Source organism: Hemicordylus capensis, chromosome 2 (assembly GCF_027244095.1).
Source record: "Hemicordylus capensis ecotype Gifberg chromosome 2, rHemCap1.1.pri, whole genome shotgun sequence".
Lineage (NCBI taxonomy): Eukaryota > Metazoa > Chordata > Lepidosauria > Squamata > Cordylidae > Hemicordylus > Hemicordylus capensis.
Window position 1 is genome coordinate 356,140,786 of NC_069658.1, and position 27,037 is coordinate 356,167,822.

Below are 27,037 nucleotides of genomic sequence, written 5' to 3' on the forward strand. Positions count from 1 at the left end.
CAGGAGACAGGAGGTAGAAAAACAGCAAAATCTACATAAAGTATGAATTCCTGGTTCCAGCCTCCCTATTTAATGAGCTGATAAGAAAGAGAGATAGGAAACATGGAATCCAGAGTTTTGAGTGATTGCCATGAGGAAAACTTCAAATTAGGGATGTGCCCAAACTGCAGTTTGAAGCACGATTCAAGCACTTTTAGGGAAATTTGAAAGGGAACTAAGAAAAAGGAGAGTAGGCTACTCTCCACTACCTCATTCCACTTGATGACCATACAGGGACAGGCCTTCTCTGTTGCTGCCCTGAGACTCTGGAATGCACTCCCTCATGAGATAAGAGCCTCTCCATTTCTGACAACTTTCTAAAAATCCTTTAAGACTTATCTTTTCACCCAAGCTTTTTAATTTAACTGTGTTTTAAATTGTGTGTGTGTGTGTGTGTGTGTTTATTTACATTTTGTATCCTGCTCTTCCTGCAAGGAGCCCAGTGCGGTGTACTACATACTTAAGTTCCTCCTCACAACAACCCTGTGATGTAGGATAGGCTGAGAGAGAAGTGACTGGCCCAGAGTCACCCAGCAAGTCTCATGGCTGAATGGGGATTTGAACTTGGGTCTCCCCGGACCTAGTCCAGCACTCTAACCACTTGTGATTTAACTTGTTGTAAACCACCCAGATACATAAATTTGGGGCGGTATACAAGTTTGATAGATTGATGGATATGGTGAAAGGAACTTTTGTCCTGTACTTTGAACTATGGACATTATGTTTTTCTCCCTTTCCCTTTTTTACTTTCTACATGGAGACTAATTAATGTGAGACTCAGCCCTGGCAGGGATGGTACAACCCTTCTGTGATATTTCAGTGGGGAGAGGGGGGACCTCTGAAGAACAGCTGCACTGCAGGTTGTTCTTGATGGCTTGTGTGTGGCATGTTTTGGCAGGAAGCCAAGAAGAAGTATGACAAGGAGACGGAGAAATATTGTGGTGTGTTAGAAAAGCACTTAAATCTGTCTTCTAAGAAGAAGGAATCCCAGCTTCAAGAGGTGAGATTGGCTATGTTCTTCTTTCCACACTACCATGCTACAGGTTCTCCCAATTGCTTATGGCAGGGCTCAGACTGCAGTTCTAAGCATGTGTTAGTTCCACTTGAAATAGTTGGAGCTTAGCTCTGAAGAACTTGTGTTTAAGATTTGAGGGGTCAGGAACATCTCAGAATGTGAGAAAATGGAATAAATTTAAAGAATGAGAAGAGCGGGTAGAGAGAAAGAAAACCAACATAGCCAAGAAGGCGCAATTGTTGGATAATGTACAAAATATTTCCTTGAACATAGGAAGCTGCCATATACTGAGTCAGACCATAGGTCCATCTAACTCAGTATTGCCTACACAGACTGGCAGCGGCTTCTCCAAGGTTGCAGGCAGGAATCTCTCTCAGCCCTATCTTGGAGACGCCAGGGAGGGAACTTGAAACCTAGATGCTCTTCCCAGAGTGGCTCCATCCCCTGAGGGGAATATCTTACAGTGCTCCTACATCGTCTCCCATTCATATGCAACCAGGGTGGACCCTGCTTAGCTAAGTGGACAAGTCATGCTTTCCACAAGACCAGCTCTCCTCTCCTTCTTCTTGCAAAACTGTTATACTCAGTTACAGTCATTTATTTTTTAAAAAAATGTAGGCAATGTGATGGGTGCATTTCAGAAAGAGAAAAGAAAATTTGAAAAACAGCTGCCCCAAATAAAGAAAAATGTTGAAATAACACACCACCACTCAAGCCCATTGTTTGGAATTGTCTCAACTTTCTAAGGGTTTGCTACATGATACCTTTTGTCATGCACAGTGCTTGGAACAGATTCTTTATAGTGGCTTCTCTACAACTTAATGTGTAGTGTAGTTCCACATATATTTATTTTTTATAATATGGGATGTCTCCACAGTAGCACTAGCTACAACCAATATCTTATGGCTTTAGCATGGCAATGTTGCATCCTGTTCAACTTCCTTTATGCATGATGCTGGTGTCACTGGAAAAAAGTTCACACATAGCGCATGTAATGCATGTAAAAAAGGTAAGTTGCAGTCTGTCCCCAAGTTTACCATACCTGCTTAGAGTACACAGTGCTCTCTGCAGTTGAAATGGAAGGATATAATAGAAAACACTATCATGCTAGGCATGTGCACGAACCGGTTGTAGAGGCCTCCGAATTGGTTTGAATGTGGCGCCGGTTTGATGCCAGGGGGTGGTTCTTTAAGGGCGGGGGGGGGTGCACTTACCAACACCAACCCCCACTGCACTTCCCCCACCAACGCTCAGTTTTTTGCAGTTTTGGGGGCGGCAGCGTACCTCATGCCCCTGCCCCTGTTCCTGTCCGGAAGCACCATCTGCGCATGCGCCAGGTGTGACATGCATGTGTATGCGCATGCCAGGGGTGATGTGTGCGTGTGTGTGCGCACCGGGCGCACGTGCAGACGTTAATTCTGGCTAGGAATGGGGGCAGGGGCGGCAGGGAGGTATGCGGCCGCCCCAAAAATGTTGCAAAAAACTGAGCATTGGCGGAGGAAGTGCGGTGTGTGTGTGTGTGGGGGGGGTAAGTGCACCCTCCCCCACCCTTAATGACCACCACCCCCGGCGTTGAACTGCACCTCTGCGGTTCCATGCACACCACTATATCATGCCAGGAAAAATCTAATCTTTAGGGCACATAACTGATAACTATTGAAAAGTAGCTGCTGTATTAGACTATACTGTATATATAATTAATTAATTTGTGAGTAGTATTGTGGTATATCATTTGTCTTGTGCTTTTGGCTTGTGCTTGTGACAGTTAGTGGAGCTCTTGTGGCAGCATGGGATGTCCAAAAACATTTTGACAGCAGCTCAGTGAACAAAGTTCTCAGCAACAAAATGCAGAATTTCCAGCTTCTGTGAGAAGGAATAGTAGCCAATTTTCTGGAATTAAAATTTCACTTTTAATTCCAGTTTTCTGGAATTTAAAACTTCCTTTATGTGTAAATTTCACATAGAAGGAACTTTTGAGGTGAAGACCTGAAAAGTGAAATGGGAAGAGAACCCAGAGGGCAGGAGGCAGAACAGAATAGTGAGCCTAAAGCAGAGTGGCTGAAGGAATGGGAGAAGAGTAAGCAGTGGAGTGATATACAGGGGCGGGGGGGGGGGGGAAGGCAGTGGAAGAACTGAATAACTGCAGAGAAGGGGTATAGAATTGCTGGGTTTAGATCTGAGAAGGTTCTGATGCCTTTAGAACAGAAGTGGACTGCAAGAGTTGAATACTGGTGCCACCTTGTGGAAGTCTCTCCATATCATTCTTTGCTTCTGAATACTGCTAGAAAGAAGTATTTTTTACTTATTTAATCAGAACCGGTTTGAGTTGCCTAACTTTACACACTGTAGGTATCAATTCAGTATGTACTCATTTGGGTGTTCTCCCCGCCGCCCCACCACCACCACCACCACCAGCAATGAGCACTCGCTGCCTTCACTGTTCCTTTCCCCAATAAATCATACATAATCATACAAAAATCATAAATCATACAAAATCATAAATCTTTGCAACATCTTCTGGTGCATGATATTTTAGTTAGGTGCTTACATTTTGATTAATGTATCTCAATTATGTAGCTCTCATTTAAGGAGAAGAGGCCACATGTTCTCATGCTGGAAATGTTCGATATTCATTTGCTCAGAAGGCAAAGCATGCTGGAGGAGTGACAGATGCATGTAGAGAGGTTTGTTGTTTGTGGTAATGTTAGAAGAGTAGGTGCTGTACTACATTAATAACTTGCAGCTGTTTCATGGGTGTCTGGCTTAGCTGAAGACAATAGTTCATGTGTTGATAGACCTTGAGTATTGCACTAGCTTGCTTATACTGGCCAAACATCTGGAAGACTGGAAAATATGCATCTACAACAGCTTGGTATGGTGTGGGGGAAGGGAAATAGGATCATTTTCTGTTTCTGTATTCTATTTAGTTACTACCAAGACCACTAACCATATGACATCACATTTTCCAGACTTCACTGAGAGTATTCCACAGTTTGCATGCTGGACAGCTGTGAACACACAGCGTTCTGTGTGAGAACCAGTGGAATAGTGGCAAAGCAGGAGACTCTTGAGTTGAGGATATCCTGGTTCAATTTGTCACTCAGTCATGAAGTTCATCATTTGTTCTTGGGCTAGTCACTGTCTTTCAACCTAAACCTAATTAAGAGAGTGGCTGTGAAGGTAAAAGGTGAGGTGGCAATATTAGGAAAATATGTATGCTGTCCTGAGCTTCTTGTAGGAGAGAGCAAGATAAAAATGTAACAGATGAATTAACAAATGTCTTTTTGCAAATTAGTGTAAAGATTTGTATTAAAGAACAAATAAACTGTTCTGAGGAGTGAAAGTATCTATGCACAAGTAACTGTAGTCCTGGTATCGGTATGAAGCACTTCCCAATAGATTATGTCCAGCCACCTTTTTCAAAGGAAAACATACTTTTTCAGAGTTAACTTTTTCCATTGCCCACTTGGAGCTTAGTCAAGAGAATACTTTCAATATGCAGCCTTCTTGCAGCTTAAATCTTATTCTGCTTCTTGGTCTACTCTCTCTCTCTCTCTCTTTTTAAATAAAAAAATAAAAATAAAAGGCAATCTTTCACCTCTTTTAGTGATGGCTTTAAACTGTTTTCCTTCCTCTGTGCTGCATTCTACACTTATTTGCTATGTTAGTTGTGAACTGTTCCAAGAATGATGGCAATCCTATTTCCTATGACCAGTAGTGTTGGAGCTAGTATGGGAGGTTATCTTTCTTGTGAACTTAATGATTTTGTGAAAACAAGCAGCTTTTGTATAATCTGGTTACCAAATGTTTGATAGCTACTCTCTTTGAAATTTCCTCGGTGACTGACAGGCAGACAGCCAGGTGGACTTGGTTCGACAGCATTTCTATGAAGTCTCCCTCGAGTATGTCTTCAAGGTACAAGAAGTGCAGGAGAGGAAGATGTTTGAGTTTGTGGAACCTGTAAGTAAACATTCATGTCTTTGCAAGCACTTCTCACTATTGCTGTGAGCAGTTTTATGATATAGAAGAAATGGCTGAGAAGGTAGCTTTTTCCAATGCACTTTAGACCAGAAAACTGACAAACAGCTGCTGTAAAAGTCTTTCCTAAAACAACATAGTGATGTTTAACTGTGCTATAGTGCATGAATTTCCCATCTGTTGTAAATAATGAGGCAGTACGTAATGATCTAAATTTGAAAATATTTCCTAAATGTAGTTCCCCATCACTGGGAACTGTGACAAAATACCATAATTGCATGGGTAATCATGTCCATACCTCTCACCTGTGTTCCTTCTAAAGCATGCACATGTGCATGCACACAAACGTTCTTTGATGCCGGCTCGGTTAATTTTAGATTCCGCTCAGGTTGAATCAGAAAGGCTTCACTCTGAATGCATGTGTACACACATCACCACCCAGAACAAAACTCATTTCACTCATTGGTTGGCCTTGGTAGTCAAGCCAAAAATTGTGGTTGCCAGGACCCTTCCCTTAACTTGGTCCTTGCCTCCTTCACAAAGTCAGACACAATCCCCCTGCTGCTATCTTTTCGGGCATACAACACAGGGACGTTTTTAACTTTTAATCTCTAACTTCTAACATTTTAACTTGTAATTTTAAATTTTGGTTTTAATTGAGATTTGTTTTTAGTTTGTTTCTCTTTTATTGGCTTTATATTGTCTTATAGTAGATTGTTTTTATTGAATTTGTTAGCTGCCCCAAGCTATAGTGTACTGTAGGGGTGGGGCATAAATATTTTAAATAAATAAATAAAGCCCAAAACACTACTTCCAGCTCTGTAGCTACACAAGGTGGCAGGGACTTGTTGCATTGACTCCGTGCAGCTGAGGCATTCGGGGTGTCTCAGCAACACAGCAGCCCTTGCAATTCCCAGTTTTCTTCCCAAACTTGGAAGTAGGTACAATGGAATTTGCTGATAAACTGAGGAATGATTTCCATCTTCAGTTCCAGCTACAAGATTGGGAGGATGGCCATGATGAGTGTGGTGAATGAAAATGTGGAAAGTAAGTGGGAAGTGTGTAGAGGCAAATGCTATTAGAAGTGAAAGATACAAATGGAACAACTAGTGTGCTCAGCTTCATCACCCATTCAGGTGCTGTGCTTCTGTGGCATTGTATAGGATCTAATTTTGTTTTTCGAAAGCAGTTTTATTGTTTTATTGTCTTTAAGTGAAAAATAAATCAAAGTTAACAGAAGTCATGGCCTCCGCACTGGCTGCTTATTGCTTGTTATTTTATGACCTGGGTTACCTGGAAGAGCGCCTTCTTCTGCATGATCCCCACCACACATGAAGGTCAATGAGAGAGGTCCGTCTCCGGATGCCGCCAGCTCATTTGGCAGTGACTTGGGAATGGGCCTTCTCTGTGGTTGCTCCTGGGCTGTGGAATGTGCTCCCTATAGCCATTTGTGCTTTGACATCTTTAGGTAAAGGTAAAGTGTGCGGTCAAGTCGATTTCGACTCCTGGCACCCACAGAGCCCTTCAAAACAGCCCTTAAGACACAGTAGGAGCCTGGCTTTTAGTAATCATTGAATGCTTTAAATTGTTTTAAATTGCTGTTTTAACAGTTTGTTTTATTTTGTCTTTATTGTGTTTGTTTTTGTGAACTGCCTAGAGCATTTGGAGTCAGGTGTATAGAAAATAAAAATTAACAAAAATACAAATGAGTAAATAAATAAATATTTACCCCAGCAAAGCTGGGTAATTCTTTTTATGAGTTACAGAGATGGATAGGCTTTTTTGGTGACTGTTAGAGGGTAAAGAGAATGTGTTGGAGAATGGGAAGGCTAAGTAGAATTCTATACTAAAACAAACAGCAGGCTTGTTCATAAAATGAGATGGATTTCTGAAAAGGTTCCTCTCATTTATTGTTTTGTTTGGACCAGTAATAAAGCTTAGGTGAGCCTTGATGGACCAAAACAGATAAATATTACTATTTTTATTACTCTTAATTGTCTCTCTATAAAGTTAAGCGTGGCAGTTAATAGTGGTAGTGGTAGTAGTAGTAATTTATGTATTAAAATGCATTTATATAGCACATAAGTGCTATCAAGTCTTGAAAGTGCTGCACTCACATTGTTTATTTATTTTATTTATTTATTGTTAAATTTATATACTGCCTTTCATTAAAACAATCCCAAGGCAGTTTACAGCAAAATTTAAAAACAAGATGGTAAAAAAGACACAATTAAAATATTAAGTGAAAAATATTAAACAAATCTGATTAAAAATTTAAAACAAAAGCATAAAAGCAATGCAGAGTACAAAGAGCAGCAACAGGAATCAAATGAATGCCTGGGCAAAAAGCCAAGATTTTACACTCTTTCTAAAAGCTGTGATGGAGACTGAGGAATGAATAGCCACCGGAAGAGCATTCCAGAGTCTGGGGGCAGCAACAGAGAAGGCCCTGTCCTGCGGGCACGACAACCGAGCCTCCCTCCCACACGGATCAGAGCCCCCTTAGATGACTTCGTCAAGTGGGCAGTAACCCTTGGGAGCAGGTGGTCCCTCAGGTATCCTGGGCCCAAACCATTAAGGACTTTAAAGTTCAAAACCAGCACCTTGAATTGGACCCAGAAACAAACTGGTAGCCAGTGCAGCTCTTTCAAAATGGGTGTGATGTGCTCCCACCGGGCAGCTCCAGATAAAACCCTAGCTGCCGCATTTTGCACTAGCTGCAGTTTCTGGATATTCTTCAAGGGCAGCCCCACGTAGAGCGTGTTACAGTAATCCAGCCGTGACATGACTAAGGCATGGGTAACATTATATCAGTAACCTGTACAAAAACACTGTATGGAGACCAGTATTCCTTTCCCCATGTTGCAGATAAAGAGCTGAGGCAGAGAGAATAGTGAGCTGGCCAAGACAATTTCACTGAAATTTGAACTTGCACTCTCCGGCGCTGCTGTGTCTCTTCTTTTGTAGAAAGCTCTCCTTGAATTCAGCAATTTCAGCAGAAAGCCTACCAAACTTTAGGTTCTAAAAGTGTTTATCTTTTGTTTGAAACAATAACAAAAGGAAACTGGTTTCATTTCTTTTCTCATCAAAAGCAGCTGCTATGATGTTAGGTCCTTGGAACATCTCCACCTTTATCTGTGCTTTATTTCCTTGCCTATAAAATAAGAACTGGGAGGTAACCTTTTCCTTCCTCTCTGGAGCTTTGAAGGAATAAAAGCACACAGTAACATACTCCAGTTAAAAAAAGAAGAATCAATCATTAATGTGACCTAGCTATATGACCTCCAGGTGGCAGTAGCCAATACAGATTGCTTTAAATATGTAATGTTTGTTTAAAATATTTATATCCCACCCCTCCAGTACACTACTACTCAAAATGGCTCACAACAGTATTAAAATAGATACAACATAAAATAAAATATTAATAAAGTTAAACAAGTTAAAAGACCAGGCTAAAACCACATTTAAAATTACCATATTTTTAAAAAGTTTCAAATTATGTTATTAATAAAAAGCTAAAAACAGAATTATAAAAACTAAAGAACCTACCAGATACAAGCAGCAGTTAAAACTTTCAGAAGCCTCTTTAAACAGATGTGTTTTAAATTGATGTGTTTTTTTTAACACTGAGGGAGGGAGCATGGTGAAGGTCTTCACCGAGGGCATTCCAAAGGTGTGGAGCCACAACTGAAAAGACCCTGTCTCTAGTCCCTACCAACTGGGAGGCAGTGGATGTACTGAATCGGGGGTTGGAGGCCATGATGGGTTGGATGTGGGCTAATAAACCGAGACTGAATCTGGACAAGACGCAGGTAATGTTGGTCAGTAGGAGAGCCAATTGGGATGAGGAAATTCTACCGGTTTTAGATGGGGTTGCACTCCCCTTGAAGGAGCAAGTACACAGCTTGGGGGTGTTGCTGGACCTGGCTCTGCTGTTGGAAGCTCAGGTGGCGGTAATGGGGTGCCTTTACACGGCTTCAGCTAGTGCACCAGTTGCATCCCTTTCTCAAGAAGACAGATCTGGCCACAGTTACCCACGCCTTAGTTATATCACGGCTGGATTACTGTAATGCGCTCTACGTGGGGCTGCCTTTGAAGAATATTCAGAAACCGCAGCTAATACAAAATGCGGCAGATCTTCCAGATGTTTCATGTACATGTTAAACAGCATAGGGCAAAGAACAGATCCCGGTGGCACCTCGTAGTTCCTTTTCTGATGATTTCCAAACCATAATGGTATTGTTTATAAAATCCTGGAGTTTCTGTAGAGGTGGGCTATTGTGAAACGCCGTAAAACAACACATGGGCACTTGCTTCCATTGGAATTTGGTAGCTTGCTAACGCCAAGGTTGCACGGTTGTACATCAGCCAGCATGGCTCTTTGCTTCCTTTGATGTTCAGGCGTAAGCAAGTTTACTTGAAAGTCAGTTTCACTGAATATAATTAAACTTGGCATCGGATAGCAGCCTTTCAGTGTGCTCCTACATATATTTACTTGGAAGTAAACCCTTTGTGTTCAATATGGCTTGGTAAAAAGAAAGAAGGAGCTGGTAGATCTACTAGACTAAATAGGATCCAATGAAAATGTAGCCCTATTTGCATGTTAAGTTCAATACATGTACAATCTGTGTGCAGTGTATACAAACAGAGATCTGTACACATTTACAGTTCCTCCAATATGTTCAGTGCAATTACGGTCATACAGGTGTTAGCTGCTGCTTGATTTTGAGGGAGCCTGTGCCCAGGATCATATACAGAATGAATGCATGTGCAGTCATTCATACACAAACATGGACATGTGTGCACATATGCACATCCACTGTAATGTCTCGATAGACGTATTGTGTCTCTCCTAGTTCAGCCACTTGTGTTTTCCCCCCTTTCTTCTCCAGCTGCTGGCGTTTCTGCAAGGGCTTTTCACGTTCTATCACCATGGCTATGAACTTGCAAAAGATTTCAGTGATTTCAAGACGGAGCTGACAATCAGCATACAAAATGTAAGCACTGAGTGGAAACATCCATCTGAGGTGGATCACCTGTAGTCATGATTAGCTAGCTTTTCGTACAGCTTGCTTCTCTGTGCACCAGTTAGTAAGAGACTTGTTTTGTATAACAACAAGCAGTTGCTTTCTGGGGGGGGGGGGGTAAACTTAGTGAGTCAGCAGAAAGGATCAATAACAAATTGTTTCCTTCTACCTTAGCAGTGGTGTGGTCCAGTTGTCCATTTGCATGCATCTAAGCATTCTGTAATTTTAACTACTATTTAAAACCATTGTTTGCTGCTTTGCATTGTGGCATCATCACTGAGTCATGGTGCCAGAAATTGATATTGGCAGTTCTTACTCCCTACCCCTTCTGGAAGATGTGTGCTACATAACTGGAAGAATGACTTTCATTTCTATTGGAAACCTGTCTGTTGAGGAGAATCTGTTGTGCATTGCTTATGCCAATGTTTCCCAAGTATTGCTGGTTGTTGTCATGAACTTTAGAAGTATTTGGGGAACTCAAGGGACATCATTAGTACATTCTATAATTTTGTCTTGCAAAGCTTTATTTGGCTTTATATTTTATTTATTTATTTAACTAACTAACTAACATATTTTTATACTATCCAAAACTTGTATCTCTGGGTGGTTTACAATAGGGATGTGCACAAATCAAGTTTTTTGATTTGATTTGTGCCCCCCCAAAATCACTCCTGATTTATTTTGTATACAAATCTATTCCCCCCCTCCAAATCACCCCAGATTCAATTTGTGTTTGCTTCAATTCAATTTGGATTCAGACCAATTCGGACCACCTAACAAGGTCCTAGGGGCACCAAATTTGGATGGTGGTTAGGTCCCCATGGGTACCACCTACCACCCAAATTTCAAGGCAATGGGACACTTGGTTGATTTTTAATGAGTTTTGTTTTAGTTTTTACTGATTTTGAACACTTCCACCATAGGTTATAACCAGCACCTTGTATTTTGCCCAGAAACTTATCAACAGCGAGTGTAGCTCTTTCAGTTACGAGAATAATATGGTCTCTCCAAGATGACCTGGAGACCAACCTTATGAATGGGAAGGGCTGTTGCAATTAAATTGAATATTCTCCCCAAGATGCTTTGTGTCGTCTTCTTGTTCCTTACCTTACATTTATATGTTGCATCTAGAAAGATTAAGGGACTGCAGACAGCTTTTAATAGTTTTGTTTTCAACTATAAAGTGGATGGAATATCTTATTAACCCATAAGAAACCAAAGGAAAGGGGAAGGTTAGTGCTACTGGATTTGAAGCATTATCACTGTGCTTTAAATGCTAGATACAATGGTTTAAAAATTCTTCAGTAGTGGAACACTGGACATTGTAACAACAGTGATGTCACTGAGAGACTCACTGTGGCTTCATAGGAACATAGGAAGCTGCCATATACCGAGTCAGATCATAGTCCGTCTCACTCAGTATTGTTCACACAGATTGGCAGCAGCCTCTCCAAGGTTGCAGGAAACTCTCTCAGCCCTATCTTGAAGATGCCAGGGAAGGAACTTGGAACCTAGATGCTCTTCCCAGAGTGGCTCCATCCCCCAAGGGAAATATCTTATAGTGTTCACACTTCTAGTCTCCCTTTCATATGCAATCAGGGCTTAGCAAAGGGGACAAGTCATGCTTGCTACCACAAGACCAGCTCTCTTTGCAAGAAGAATATGTCAGGTTAGACATATACATGCAATCAGATCAACTGTTTTGAGGTTTTGGATAAAGCTAGAACTGTACTGGTGCTTGTTTTTTCTCCCATTGTGTTATTAATTCTTATATAATTCACCAATGCTTTTTAATATCTACATGAAACCGCTGGGTGAGGTCATCAGGAGTTTTGATGCTGGGTGTTATCAGTATGCTGATGACACCCAAATCTACTTCTCCTTTTCATCTACATCATCAGGAAATGGTGTTCATTCCGTAAATGCCTGCCTACAGGCAGTAATGAGCTGGATGAGGGAGAACAAATTGAAGCTGAATCCAAGCAAGATGGAGGTGCTCATTGTAGAGGTTCAGAATCTGAGGGGTGAGTTAGATCTCCCTGTGCTGGATGGGGCTACACTCCCCCGGAAGGAGCAGGTACGCAGCTTGGGAGTACTACTGGACCCAGGCCTGATCCTGGTATCTAAGGTGGAGGCCATGGCTAGGAGTGCTTTCTGTCAGCTTCAGTTGATTTGACAGCTGCGTCCATTCCTTGAAGAGGAAGACCGCAAAACAGTGGTGCACCAGCTAGTAACCTCCTGGCTTGACTACTGCAATGAGCTCTATGTGGGGCTGCCTTTTTATGTAGTTTGGAAACTTCAGTTAGTTCAAAATGCGACAGTCAGACTGGTCTCTGGGGCAACTCAGAGAGATATTTTGCCTGTTTTGAAACAGTTGCACTGGCTGTTAATATGTTTCCAGGCAAAATACAAAGTGCTGGTTATTTCCTCTAAAGCCCTCAATGGTTTAGGTCCAGGTTACCTTAGAGAGTGCCTTCTTCTGCATGATCCCCACCGCATATTAAGGTCATCTGAGGAGGTCCGTCTCCAGTTACCACCAGTACGTCTGGTGGCGACTCAGTGGCGGGCCTTCTCTGTAGCCGTTCCTGGACTGTGGAGTGTGCTTCCTGCAGAAATCAGTAATTTGAACTCTTTATTGGTTTTTAAGAGAGCCCTTAAGACCTATCTTTTTGGCCTGGCCTTTCAGGGTTTTTAAATTGTTATAAAGCATTTTTAATGTACCTGTTTTTCAGGGTTTTAAACTGTTTTATTGTTTAATTGTTTTATGGTATTTTATATTTTTAATTGTTGATTGATTTTAACTGTCTTTGTTTTATTTGTAAACCACCCTGAGCCAATTTTGGAAGGGCAGTATAAAAATTGAATGAATGAATGAATGAATGAATGAATTCAGAGAAGCTCACAGGATAATCATGTTCAATAATTGGAATAACCATCCTTATGAGAAGAAACAGGATTTTATAAAAGATGGGATAATTATATCTTAAAATACAAATTGCTATGTGATGACATTCTGATACCTGTATATATAGATTTCACACATAACGTGTGGCCTGGCCTGACTGTAGACAGAAGCTGACATCTGAACTAGCACTGCTTGGTGCAACAGTGCTGATATCTACACTAACACTGACCATCACACAGGAGGGTGATCTTCACTGATCTTCTCCCTTAAGCCAACTGTGGCTGCCAAAATATGTCCCTGAAGATTGCGTGATCCTCAGGAACATATTTTCAGGAAGGCAGTGGGGTTTCAGAAGGCAGGGCGTTGCACCAGTGCAGGGCTATGTTGGATCTTTTCGCCCAGGCTTTCTCAGCTTCCTAAATTTTTTAGGTTTTAATCTCTGGTTTATTTTTAAATTGTTAAATTTTTTAATATGTTTTTAACTTGCTTTATGCTGTTATTAACTTCCCAGAGATGAAAGTTTGGGGCAGTGTACACATTTGATATAGATAGATAGATAGATAGAATAATGGAGATTCGGAAATTAAATGTGCTTATGGGTAGAATGTTTTTACAAAGATTTAAATAGTTTCTACTCTGATTTCTCTGATACTTTATAATGTATCTTATGTAGTTTTTGAAGTTTGTTAGAAGAACCTGGAAAAATGTTCTCAGAGTGATCATAGACATTCTTGACTAGATTCCTTGAATACTTGATATCTCGTTTACTAAATAGTTTATGGAACCCTTCCTCTTCCTTTGAAACAAAGCATGACACAACATTCTAATAGCTCAGTAGTTGTCTGTTTTTGGTATAGATGACAAAATTTCCAGGCACTGGAGAGCACAAGACAATATGTTGTTTTCTAAACATCACAACCATTTATCTTATCTGGTGTTCTGATGGGGAAACTGTGTGCTTTTAGAACATCACTTCAGTATTTTTTAATTAACAATTAAGATTAATAGTTAAAATCAGCAATGCATTTATGTCTTGTTCCTTTCACTGTAAAGGTACTTAAGTGTATTTCATTTCTTATTCAAATAAAAAGGCTTTGTGAAAAAATGGGGAGTCTACTTGGTGAATTTGTTTCACATTATATCCTGGATTCTGCATGTGGAAATCTTCCATTGTGGAAGATTTTCTTCACACATTTGCAAAGCTTCAAAAAAGCCTTGTAATGGTCTGGAGATAATCTTCCTAGTCCATATGGAGATTTAAATGCCTTCCATTTGTCTTTGTTTGAGCACACTGCATTAATTGTACTGGTTAAGACAGTTGACTGCAGACACTATGTGAACAACATGAGGTTTTGCAAGAATCTGCCTGGATATACATGCACCTGGGATTTTGTGGGACCCGAGTTCAAATCTGCATTCAGCCATGAAACTAGCTGGGTGACTCTGGGCCAGTCACTCTCTCTCAGCCTAACCTACTTCACAGGGTTGTTGTTGTGAGGAGAAACATAAGTATGTAGTACACCGCTCTGGGCTCCTTGGAGGAAGAGTGGGATATAAAATGTAAAAATAAAAATAAATAAATAAATAAAAATAAAATAAAATATATACATACGCATACACTCATGCTACTTTCATAAACAAAAGTATGTTTTTTTGTTCTCATAGCTGCAGTTCTATCTGTTGAGGACACATACTGTGAACTGGAAGTACATGTGTACACTGATACACAGAACAGTCTCATTTGAGGAAGATTTTTTTAAAAGTATGATGCTAATGGCAATTAGATGTGCCAGTATATGATTGTACTTAATGGTTTTTGCCTTACAGCACTCGGGAGCCCATGGTGTGTACAAAGGCTATGACCCATTATCAGAACCATCCCTTGGTCAAGGCCACATTGGCCTTATGTGGTTTTTAGAACTGTCATCTACGTAGTTTGTCACTAAAGTTTAAAAATATAGTTAATTGCTGTCTATTGGTTTTAATGCAGCAGTTTTCTCTGTAGGCTCTGGTGCATTTGAAGACTTGTCAAAGGCTGCCTAACATTGCTCTTGTTGTCTACTTTTAATATAGACAAGAAACCGTTTTGAAGGCACACGATCAGAGGTTGAGTCCTTGATGAGGAAGATGAAGGAGAATCCTCATGAGCACAAAAACATCAGTCCTTTCACAATGGAGGGCTACCTCTATGTCCAGGAAAAGCGTAAGTGCTTTTATTCTAAGATATTGTGTTCTAATAAGATATTGTGTTCTAATAAGTGTCTGTAGGCTCTTTACTTCATCCAGGAAAAGGGGACTGATCCTCCTTTATAGCTCTGTGAAGTCAAGTGGACGGAATCTTTGAAAAGGGAGCTTTTAAAAAACTATCACTGCTTCTGTCCATGATGATAAATATTTACATCTTCCCATTTCCATTATGTTTTAGGTCACTTTGGGACATCTTGGGTGAAGCATTACTGCACATATCAGAGTGATTCTAAGCGAATAACTATGGTGCCATTTGACCAGAAGTCTGGAGGGAAGGGGGTGAGTATAAATACGTACACTCTTCTGCCAGGTTCATCCTCATAATAGGGCAGACTTGCATTGGGCTTATGAAAAGATGGATAGTATGGACAGTTAGGCAAAATTGTTTTTTAAAAATAAAGCATACAAAAGTTACAAAACTTTATATCTACCTGCCATTTGGACAAAGAGACTATTATATTGAGCGGGGAGTGGGGTGTGGTAGCAACTGTCTGTATTCAGTGCATCATCATAGTGCTACTCCTAGTGGCTGTTGCTGGTGATGTCTTAACATTTCTTTTTCAATTATTTTTTCCCCTTTGGGACAAGGAATTATTTTTCTTAATATTTTTAGCCTATTTTCCTGTAGGCTTATGAGATCACCCGGCATTCTGTGTGTACGTGTGTGTGTGCCCCCCCCCCCCATTAACTTCACAATATCTGGACCAATATGAACCAACTTGGGTACAGTTGTTGGGACACACAAGGACACCTCAATGGCATAGTTTGTGATGATGCCATCCACCCCGATTCAAGATGGAGGATGCATAAACATTTGAGGCTCAAGTGGACTAACTTGTGGACTGTCTAACCGATTTGAACAAAAATATGCTCCCCTGCAAGGAACAGGTGCGCAGTCTGGGAGTGCTTCTGGCTCCAAACCTCTCTCTGGTGTCCCAGGTTGAGATGGTGGCCAGAGGAGCTTTCTATCAGCTTTGGCTTATATGCCAGCTCCGTCTGTTTCATGAGATGAACAACCTCAGAATGGTGGTACCTATGCTCATAACCTACAGACTGGACTACGGCAATGTGCTCTGTGTGGGGCTGCCTTTGTATGTAGTCTGGAAACTACAGTTGGTATAGAAGGTTGGCAGCCAGGTTGTTCTCTGGGTCATCTTGGGGAAGACCATCCTACTCCTGTCTTAAAAGAGCTACACTGGCTGCTGATAGGTTTCCGAGTAAAATACAAGGTGCTGGTTATCCTCTATAATAAAGAGCTAAAGTGTGATCCCGTGTCTTTGTGGCCCGTGTCTTTCTCGGCTGTTCTGGGCATGCGCGGAACGCATGCCCAGAACGTACGAGAAAGATACGGCCGCAGAGACACGGTGGCCATGTTGTCTCCCAGGACGAAAGAAGGAGAAGCGGGGACCGGGGAGGGCAGATGCGGCAGCGGCGGGACCAGCCCAGCCGCTGAAACGGCCGTAGGCACCAGGACCTGCAGCGGGACCGGCCGGACTGCGGGGGGGGGGGCAGAGGCGGCAGAGGCGGTTCTGGCCCGCCCGTGGAAAAAATCAGGGAAGGGAAAGACGGCGGGGGCGGGCGGGTGGCCCGGCCGCAGGGAGAAGAGAGTCAGTGGCGGGTCTGGGGGAGGAGGCGGCGGGGGAATCCGGCCAGGTGGCGGCAGAGGATGCGGTGTGGACGCGGTGTGGCCGAGGCGGCGGAGGGCCCGGCCGGGAGATGGGCTCGATCAAGCCCCGGCGGACGGGACAAGCCTCGGCACGGCAGCCCCCAGGAAAACCAGGAGCCCAGCTGGGCTGGGCGTAGTGGAGCCGGGGTCCGGCTTCGCCTGTTCAAGCGTGCTGGCTGACTGGTTGTCCTTCTTCCCCTCCGCTCAGGGAAACCGGCAGGCAGGCAGGCGAGCCCTCTCTCCGCGGCTGGGCTGGACCCGCCGTACACACCTCTCTAAAGACGTTGAGGATGCAAATGCAAAAACACATCTTCCTTAAAGTAAATCCTCGGCTGGCCGCCTCGGGTGCAAGAAGTTGCAGAAGAGTTGCTGTCACTTTTCCTTAAGTTCTGCTGCCCCAGCACGTTACTGCCTTGCCCCTGGAAGACTCTCCCTCCGCCCCACCCGCGCGCCAATACACTCATGCGCGCGCACACACGCACACACAAACACACGGATTCTACAGAAATATATGCGCGCGCGCACATACACACACAGAAGCACGTTCAAGATATTATAGGAAAATACCTGCAGCGGTTTGCAGTGAACGTGTGGAGTGGGAAATAGCCCGCATGCTATGTCTACCAGTACCAAGCCGGAGAGTGGGGGAGAGTGGTAGCTACTCGAAGATGATAAGAGCATTTTCCTTACCTTCCCACCCACCCCCACCCACCCCCATCATGTCGCAGCCCGTGGAGATGTGTGGAATCAACAGGCACAACGCTGACAAACTGGAGGGAAACCCCTTTCCATCCTGGGTATTGAGCAGCACTGGGGCAATCCATCTCCCTCCCGCCCCCCCCCCACTGAATGTTATTTGCGGGAGGACGGAGAAGGCTACTAGCGCCCGTTATTTTAACGGGCTGAAAATTACTAGTTACCTATAAAGCTCCGAACAACTTAGGCCCTGGGTATTTAAGAGACCGTCTTCTTCGGTCTGAACAAAGTGGTGGCTACTCGGGGATGGGTCTTGCTGCCCCTTGGCTTTGGAATGCTCTCCCTTACTAGAACAAATTGGTTCCTTTCCATACCTTTTGCTATGCGAATCCCGTTTAGAATTTTTTTGAATTGAAATAAGAACCTCCCCATCTCTGACTTTTAAAAAGCCACTGAAGACACATTTGTTCACCCAGGCTTTTAACTGGATTTATAGTTTTTATAGTGTTTAATGTTGGGTTTTAAATTATTGTAATGTTTACATCATTTTTTATTTTAATTTATTTGTATCTTTTTGCTGTACACTGCACAGAGATGTAGGTTATGAGCGGTATTTAAATATGTGGAATAAATAAAGGTACAGTTGTGGTGAGTAACACATAGGGACACCTTAGTGGCATGGTTTGTGGTGATGTCATTTACCCTAGGTGCAAATGGGCTAACTTGTGAACTGCCTAACCAATTTGAACCAAATTTGCTACAGCTGTAGGGATGCATAGGGATGCCCCAATGGCATAGTTTCTGATGATGTCTTCTACCTCAATCCAAGATGGCGGGTATGTAAACATTTGAGGCACAAGTGGGCTAACTTGTGGACCATCTAACGAGTTTGATCTTAATTTGGTGAGGGACACATAGGGACACCTCAGTGACGTAGTCTGTGATGATGTCATCCACCCTGATCCAAGTTGGAGGACATGTGAACTCTTGAGACGCAAGAAGTCTAGCCTGTGAACCACCTGATTTGAACCATATTTAGTCCACTTGTAGGGATAGTGAAAGGAAAGCAGGCAGCTTAGTTCTTACTAGAACAAATTGGTTCCTTTCCATACCTTTTGCTATGCGAATCCCGTTTAGAATTTTTTTATTAACAAGTAGTATGTAAAATATTCTTATTAGTACTCAGTTAAAAGAGACATTACATCAGGGAAAAATGATTAAATTGGTCAATATCAGTATCATAACATATGTGTCTCTTTTTTTTTAACAGCTGAGCCATTGGGATGTTGAAATGCCTGGCTAGTAAAAGGCTCTATAGTTAAGACATCCAGGAAACCTCGTTAACTGAGGTTTTGGCTGGTTTCATGTATCTGAGGATGGGTCTTAGATCCAGTTGCTTTATCTGTGGCAGAGAATATAGGCAATTTTCGCCTATCCGCAGTTCCAAAACAATTTTTTTTTGTTTAAACAAATTTTTTTGTTTAAAACAATTTTTTAAAATGAAAAATAAGGAGATTTGGGGGGATTCCTGGAGACCAGGAGAACAAGGTATTATGCTTTTCTACTCTTACCTTCCTGCATTTCTGCTCCCTTCCTGCTTTTTTGATATTTTTTTTAGTGTAAGGAACCTAACCCCCGGATTCCCATAGGGGTATGGTTTTTTTATTCACAGTTTCCATATTCATTCTAATTGGCAGGCATGGAACCCCTGCAAATAAAGAGGGACTTCTGTATCATTCTTATTTTACCATTACATTTAAAGAAAACTACTGTTGCTAGTAGGTGAAAGTGCCATTGTCCAATCTGCCTTGGTAAATAGAACTGCCATCGGAAGATTATGTGGGTAGCTGCCCTCCTTCTTGCTGCTGCAGAACTTTTCCCAAGGCAAGAGGGTGTGTTCCCCTTTACAGCAATATTATTTGCCTATTTTTGAGAATAGAGCAGCAGGCATCAGAAATTATGTGAGGCTGTTATAAGAAAGTAACACATAATGCAGCAACTGTGTATGGTGCAGACCAAAGCTGCCGCCGCTGAAGAAATGTATATACTTTTATTCCAAGTGCCCAGGGAGTAGGGATGTGCACAAAATGAATTTTGCAATTTGTTTTGAGCTCAAAATGAATGGCAAAATCCTCAAAATAATTCATACAAAAAGCTGGCTGTTTCAACAGAACAACCTTGAAACGATTCAAGTGATTTGAGTGTTTTGGCCATAGGGAACAATGGGGAACTCAAAACACTCTGTTGTTCCCCATGTGTAGCTCCTAGGAACACCAAAGTAAGTTGTGTAGTAGGGTATGATGTGTGCTACCTACCACACAACCCCTAAAAGGATTTGTTTGTTTATCGTATTTTTATACCGCCTGATATATGCATCAATTTTTAAACTTTCCCCCAAACCCCATAGGATCCTATGGGGACTTGGGGGAAAGGTTAAAATTTGTTAAAAATCACCCACTTACCCATTTCCTTTGTGGGTTGGGTGGTAAGTACTAGTTATCATGCCCTACCACTCAACCCACTTCGATGTCCCTAGGACCTACCCATGCAGAACAATTGGATGTTTTGAGTTCCCCATTGTTTTCTATGGCCCAAACAAGCTGCACTCAGAGTATACACAACAAGTTTTGCATTGCAACTTGCAATTCAGTTTGTGTCCCTGACTTGCAAAATACTGCAGATCAGAAGCACATGGTAAAAGGGAATCTGTGTCTCCCGACACATATCAATACACATTTTTTCAAAGACAGGCCAAAAATGACCAAAAAAGAATCACTGACCCAGAATCCACTGCCAGCTACAGTGCTGTTCTACAGTAACATCATTGGCAGACGTTGCTCTCTCACACACAGTTATGACTACATTGTAACAGCTGCCACAGAAGCACCCTTAGCAGCAAACATAGCTATAGCCATGAGCAACTTCAGCCACATTCTGACTGAGTACACCATGCAATGCAGATTGCAGAGCAGACCAGAGCAGTGAATGAAATACTAATTAGTCTGAAGGCCAGGCATGGAACTCATCTCACAGCAATCATCAAGAAAATATAAAACACACACACAGAAACCTGAGCTGCCACTGTCCATTTCTCACCACAATACTATCTCGCAAGCAAAGCAAACCACAACACAAGGAAGGCAGGCAAGCACCCAAGTTCAGCCTTTGTCAATCTGAGATCCAGAAAAACCAATAATAATATAGCACCCCTAGCACAGGTTATTATGCTCAGGTTTGACCACAAAATCAAACATTCCTTGATTTCTTCTTTCTTCCTGCATCCATGGACCCACAGTCTGGTTTCTGAGGGGTGAAACTGTGGTGCCAATGTTCAGATGTAATGCTGGCACTGTGTAACCACAGCTGGAGGAAAAGAAACTGAATAAAAACCAGAGGTCCATTTCATTGTTTGGGGAGGGAAACCACAGGTCCATTTTTGGTCAAAATGGTGGTTCCCTGCATTCGGATGTACAGCTTCAGAAATAGGAGGTGAAGAGACTTCCTGTTTCCTATTATGTCCGAGTTTGGCCATTGTTTTTGTTAACGTAATTTGTGGTATCATCTGTAGTGATAATTTGTGGTGATATTCCCCCTGCTAACTAAGCAAAGAGACACCTTTTAAAGTGGTGATTCTTTTATACTTAGCAAGGGGAAAACAACTGGCCCTATCCAACCCCAGCACAGCATCCCTCCAGTGACTCTTGCTGGTATCTGCCTGATGTTGCTTTTCTTTTTTTAAATTGTGAACCCTTTGGGGACGGGGCCATCTTATTTATGTATTGTTTATTTTTCTATGTAAACCACTTTGAGAACCTTGGTTGAAGAGCGGATGTGGTTGTAGTAGTAGTTCAGCATGCTGTGACACTCAAGATAATATATAAAAATGGACCGTTTTTCTTCTTCTTTTTAACGGAAGCAGGCATTTTGGCATGTACCTACCTATCTACCCATCTACATGCTTATGTACATTAAAATTGCTGCATTAGAATAACAGAGACCAGAGCTGCAGGGGCAGCAAGTAGGCACAGTGCTGGTGAGAGCTGAGCTGACTTGAATTTGATTTCCCTCTGGGCCTTACTTGAACATTTGTACTCTACTCTAGAAGAAAGAGCGTGTCCAGAGAAAAGATGCACATGAAAAACGCTTCCCCAGAAGAAGGCTCCTTCACATGAAAGTCTAGGAGCATTTAAGATAAAAGCGTAAACAAACTAACCCATTCCACAGACAGGGCAATTGCAGTGTATTTTCATGCAGCACAGAGAAACAACTATGGGCAGCAGGTGCTTATGGGGTTCTTTTGTTCAGGAGATATAGGTGAATCATTATGTTCACTTTGTGTTGCCCTGCAGTATTTTGCTTATTTGCATTTGAGCTAGCAAAGCTCCTGGATCTATAAGGATCTGCAACTATTCTGTTTTGAAATAATCTTATGATAACTCTTACCGGCTCAAGTCATTTCCTGAAGCTAAATTAACTGTTTGGCATGCACCTGTATAGCTTTTCACAGAAAACAGCATCTTCATAGCCCTGTTCTTTTCTTATTGCCTTTCTGCTTGCAGTATGATTCATGGTGAGGAAAGCATGTCAGTATAACTGTGCAGTGACCTTGCCACCAATTCTTTCCAAAATTCCCTGAAGGTCAATAGAAGAAGAAAGCACTCTGATAAAACCGAGGAAGTTAGTTCCACATATTTAAACTGGGGAAATCTCTAGCTCAGGTTTGGGCTGGAGTAGCATATAACATGTTAAAGCTGGCCTGAGTTGTGTTTGAAGTTCTTATTTTATTTTATTTTATTTTATTTTATTTTATTTTATTTTATTATTTTATTTATTTAATTGATATGCCACCAGACTCCAAAGGTTCTAGGTGGTTCGCAAAAACAAAAGCAAGAAAAACAAAATAAAACAAACAATTAAAAATAGCAATTTAAAATTTTAAAACATAACATAGGAAGCTGCCATATACTGAGTCAGACCATTAGTCTTTCTAGCTCAGTATTGTCTACACAGACTGGCAGCAGATTCTCCAAGGTTGCAGGCAGGAATCTCTCTCAGCCCTATCTTGGAGATGCCGGAGAGGGAACATGGAACCTTCTGCTCTTCCCAGAGCAGCTCCATCCCCTGAGGGGAATATCTTACAGTGCTTACATGTGGTCTCCTATTCAAATGCAGCCAGGGTGGACCCTGCTTAGCTAGGGGGACAAGTCATGCTTGCTACCACAAGACCAAACATTCAGAGATTACTAAAAGCCTGGCTGAAAAAATGTATCTTAAGGGGTCTTCTGAAGGCTGGCAAAGATGTTAAACCATGAATATCTATAGGTAGCGCATTCCATAGCCCAGGGGTGATTACGGAGAAGGCCCACCCCTGCGTTACTGCCAGACCAGCCAGCGGCATCTAGACACGGACCTCTCTCGATGATCTCAATGTGCAGTGGGGAACATGCAGAAAAAGGTGCCCTCCTAGGTAACTGGTTCCAAGCCGTTTAGGGCTTTAAAGGTAATATATGTTTTGCTTGGAAACCTATTGGCAACCAGTGCAGTTGCTGTAAAACAGGCACAATATGGCCTCTCCAAGACACCCTAGAGCCAATCTAGCCGCTGCATTTTGAACCAACTGAAGTTTCCACACCACATACAAAGGCAGCCCCATGTAGAGCGCATTTCAGTAGTCAAGCCTAGAGGTTACCAGAGAGTGTACCATAGTTCTGGGATCACTGTCTTCAAGGAACGGATGCAGCTGTCGCATCAACCAAAGTTGATAGAAAGCGCCCCTGGTTATAGCCTCAACCTGAGAAACCAGAGTGAGGCCGGGGTCCAAAAGCACCCACAAGCTACGTACCTGTTCCTTCGGGGGGAGTGCAACCCCATCTAGAACAGGAAGATCTATTACGTCCTTCAAAGTATGACCCCATAGCATGAATACTTCCATCTTGCTCAGATTCAGCTTTGATTTATTATTCCTCATCCAGTCCATTACTGCCTGTAGGCAGGCATTTAGGGGAGTTATGCCATTTCCTCATTATGATATCATGGAGAAATAGATTTGGGTGTCATCAGCATATTGATAACACCCTACTCCAAATCTCCTGATGATCTCACCCAGCAGTTTCATGTAAATGTTGAAAAACATCGGAGACATGATGGAGCCCCTGAGGGACACCATACAACAGCTCTCATTTCAGAGAACAACTATCTCCGAGCAACACCATCTGGAATCTACTGTAGAAATAGGAATAGAACCACTGCAAAGCAGTGCCATCTATTCCCACTCCCCTCAGAGATACCATGGTTGGTAATATCTAAAGTTCCAGAAAGGTCCAAGAGAACCAACAGAGTCACATTCCCTCTGTCCAGTTTCTGGTAGAGACCATCCATCAGACCGACCAAGGCTGTCTCCACCCCATAGGCTGCTCTTTTTCTTTTGGTTTTCCAAATAGACTTGGTTAAGGGCCTCTTGGCAGCTAGTGGACAAATCAAGCATACAGCACCTTACGCTAAATGCGTTACTGAAGAGTGTGCTTTAGAATGACAGTGTCTTTTCTTATTTTAAAAGTAGCCATGGGAAGGGTAGGGTGGGGTGGAGGGAACACAGTCAAGTTTAGGACCACAGGAGAGGGTGTTGACTGCCTCATGTGCTGCAGTCAGATAGTGAACCTACAGCACTGTAAATAACTTGTAGTTACTAATGAACTTGATAACTAGTAAATTGATGCTAGAGTTTCTGAAAGACAACCTTCTTATATCTTCTGAGTATCAAGGGGCAGAGCTGGACAATAAAAGTGGCACTTACAGGAAATATTATTTTCAGCTAAGGTTATTCCATGTGCTCACAAGTACAAACTGTGGGTGGGTGAGAGAGAGAGAGAGAGAGAGAGAGAGAGAGAGAACGTACATGGGGGCCGATCTTCCATGTCTATGAATAAAATATTAATATTTTTAGGAATTTGGATAAAGGTGAGATATCTCTGACTAGGAAGCCCATTAGTGGGCCATCTGTATAGCACCCTTAATCCAAATATATAGCACCACCCTGAACAACATTTGTTTTTGGAGTCTGCCATGGAAATATTTGAAATTGTGTGCGTCAGTCTGCTTAAAAACAAGTTGGTTTTTGATGGAGAGCACCCATAAGGCTTACAAAATGCTTATTGTAAACTTGTTTGGCTAGTGCGATAAGAACTGGCAGCTAATTCAAATAATCAGCGAACATATAGTGTGGTCATTGATTGTGCCACCTCAGAGTGCGGGTTGAAGGGTTAGAGTCATAGCTTGTCTCGAAACGGCTTCTGTATGGCCGAGTCTCTGTATACAAAGTGCTTATCCATGAGAAAGACTTTCAGCCTCACTGTGTCTCTTGAATGTAAGCATTTCACCCCCAGGTTCATACCGAGACAGTGCTGTGACAGGAAGCCTCCTGGTTCCTTTGAATTGGCTCCATGTTCAGAGTAGCTGTTCTCCGGCTCCCTGCCCTGCAAAGATAGGTTGCTGCCTTGTGGTAAAAATGGTTATGTCAATGAGCTCTAAGGCACATCACATAAGGCTTAAGTCTCCTGCCATCAAGAATGATTCTCCTATGGTACCAGGCCAACACAAATCACCTTTCCACAACACATACTCCAGCTACATTACAAGCACAAGGCAAGTATTCAAGTGCATGACTCAAGCAGGTGAACTCTGCTTATACATCAAGGCACGTATATATTGCACATATACTCACATACACATACTATTACATTTTTTAAAAGAAAAACTTTACGTATGGGAAAAGGCTGAGAGTTTCTAGCCTGAAAGATGATTTCTGAATCCTTGGAAGAACATTCAAAACCTATGCAAAGCAGCTGCAATCTGCGACAATTTAAAGCCACTTGTGATGGGACAGAGATTACTCTGTACTTTCTTGGAATCTACTCTCATTAGAGAGATTGCTCTGATCCCAATTTAGGAGCATGCCGCTCCTTTGAGGTAGGCTACCACCAACTGAAGACTGATCTAAAGACACTCAGACACGGCTTCAACCTAGAACTGTCTGGCTTGGGACTTATGGGCACTATGCAGCTGGACTCCACACAAACCATGTGCCTAACCTACTTCACAGGGTTGTTGTGAGGAGAAACTCAAGTATGTAGTACACCACTCTGGGCTCTTTGGAGGAAGAGTGGGATATAAATGTGAAATAAATAAATTTTATTTATTTATTTATTTTTGCATTTTTATACTGCCTTTTGTTAAAAAGATAGCCCCAAGGTGGTTATAAAAATAAATAAAAATAAATTTATAAAATAAATAAAAATAAATTCCCACTCTTCCAAAGAGAGACAGCTCTGGGATCCAATTAAAAGAGGCAGTGCATCTCTGATGTAGCATTGACTTAAGGCCTATCCAGGATTGAGTTTTTCCCTCCAAACTGGAAGTCCCTCCTCCTTAATGGGTCTGAACTTATATGTCCAAAGGCAGGTCTGGTTAGAGCTGGTCACCTACTATGAAAAACGGACTGTAGCTTGATGGCTCTGTCCCTTCAATGACAAAAGAAAGGATTGTCCTCATTCAGAAATAAAAGAGAGGAATGTCCTTCATTCAAAGCACGTAGGATGGGGTGGAAACATCAGGCATTCTTGATTTAAGATGGAGATCTGCGTTTCATCACACCATGTTTCATAAACCACACTGTTTTTATACAGACAATATGCTTTCCCCACCCTCAGGATTCTACTTGAAGGAAGTGGACTTTGGGCTCATGCCTTCTCTCCTCTCCTGCTGCCATTGCTGTCAGGATAAGGTACTAAGTGAATAGGGGAGACTATTCATTTAGTTGAATGAAGGACCTCTCTGTCTCCATGAGATAGAATACTCTCCTTGTGGCATTTGGAGGCCGCCCAAGGCCCACTCCTTTCCTTTGGTATAATCTTAGGGATGGTGGGGAGAGAAAGTCATTGTGATTTATAGTGGTTCTAAATGGTTGTCCATTGCAGCTGTAAGCTTTTGATTGAGCTGCGTAAAAGATTTATGGCGAACTCTCAAGATCCATTGCCAAAAGTAATTGCCATGCTTGATTAAAAAATGCAAAGGGCCCAGTTGGACTGACCCATATGACTACATTGCTAGCAGAGAGTTTGATATTGTTCTTCATGGAATGTAAGCAAACCAGTTGAAACTGGTCACCTTGTCAGTTTTTAAAATTGGTGTCCAAACTGAAGAGTTAGAAATACAATTGAACATGAACCAGAATGGAATCTAAATTTTTAATGGCTTGATGCTCTGCTAAAAAGAGGACTGGACCAATTCATAGAGCATAGCTCTGTTGGTGACTTATTGGCAATGATAGCAAAATAGAACTTTGATCTTCAGAGGCAGTTTACCACTGAATACTACTTGTAGGGGAACAATAGCAGGCAAGGGTTGTTGCCTTGATGCCCTGCTAATAGGCTTACTAAAATCATTCCGCTGGCCATTGTGGGAAACAG

At 42.1% G+C, this 27,037-nt stretch overlaps 1 protein-coding gene across 8 annotated transcripts in view; it reads left to right on the forward strand.

Moving 5' to 3' along the window:
- ARHGAP26 (Rho GTPase activating protein 26) overlaps window positions 1-27,037 on the forward strand; it is a 387,242-nt gene that overhangs the window by 118,001 nt on the left and 242,204 nt on the right. For 7 of the 8 annotated variants that reach the window (XM_053295420.1, XM_053295423.1, XM_053295421.1 and 4 more), the window contains exons 5-9: window positions 938-1,039; window positions 4,904-5,014; window positions 9,925-10,029; window positions 15,038-15,167; window positions 15,390-15,490. In XM_053295420.1, coding sequence (XP_053151395.1) covers window positions 938-1,039; window positions 4,904-5,014; window positions 9,925-10,029; window positions 15,038-15,167; window positions 15,390-15,490 — 549 coding nt within the window. The remainder of the gene's footprint in view (window positions 1-937; window positions 1,040-4,903; window positions 5,015-9,924; window positions 10,030-15,037; window positions 15,168-15,389; window positions 15,491-27,037) is intronic. The other variant, XM_053295422.1, reaches the window with a different exon arrangement.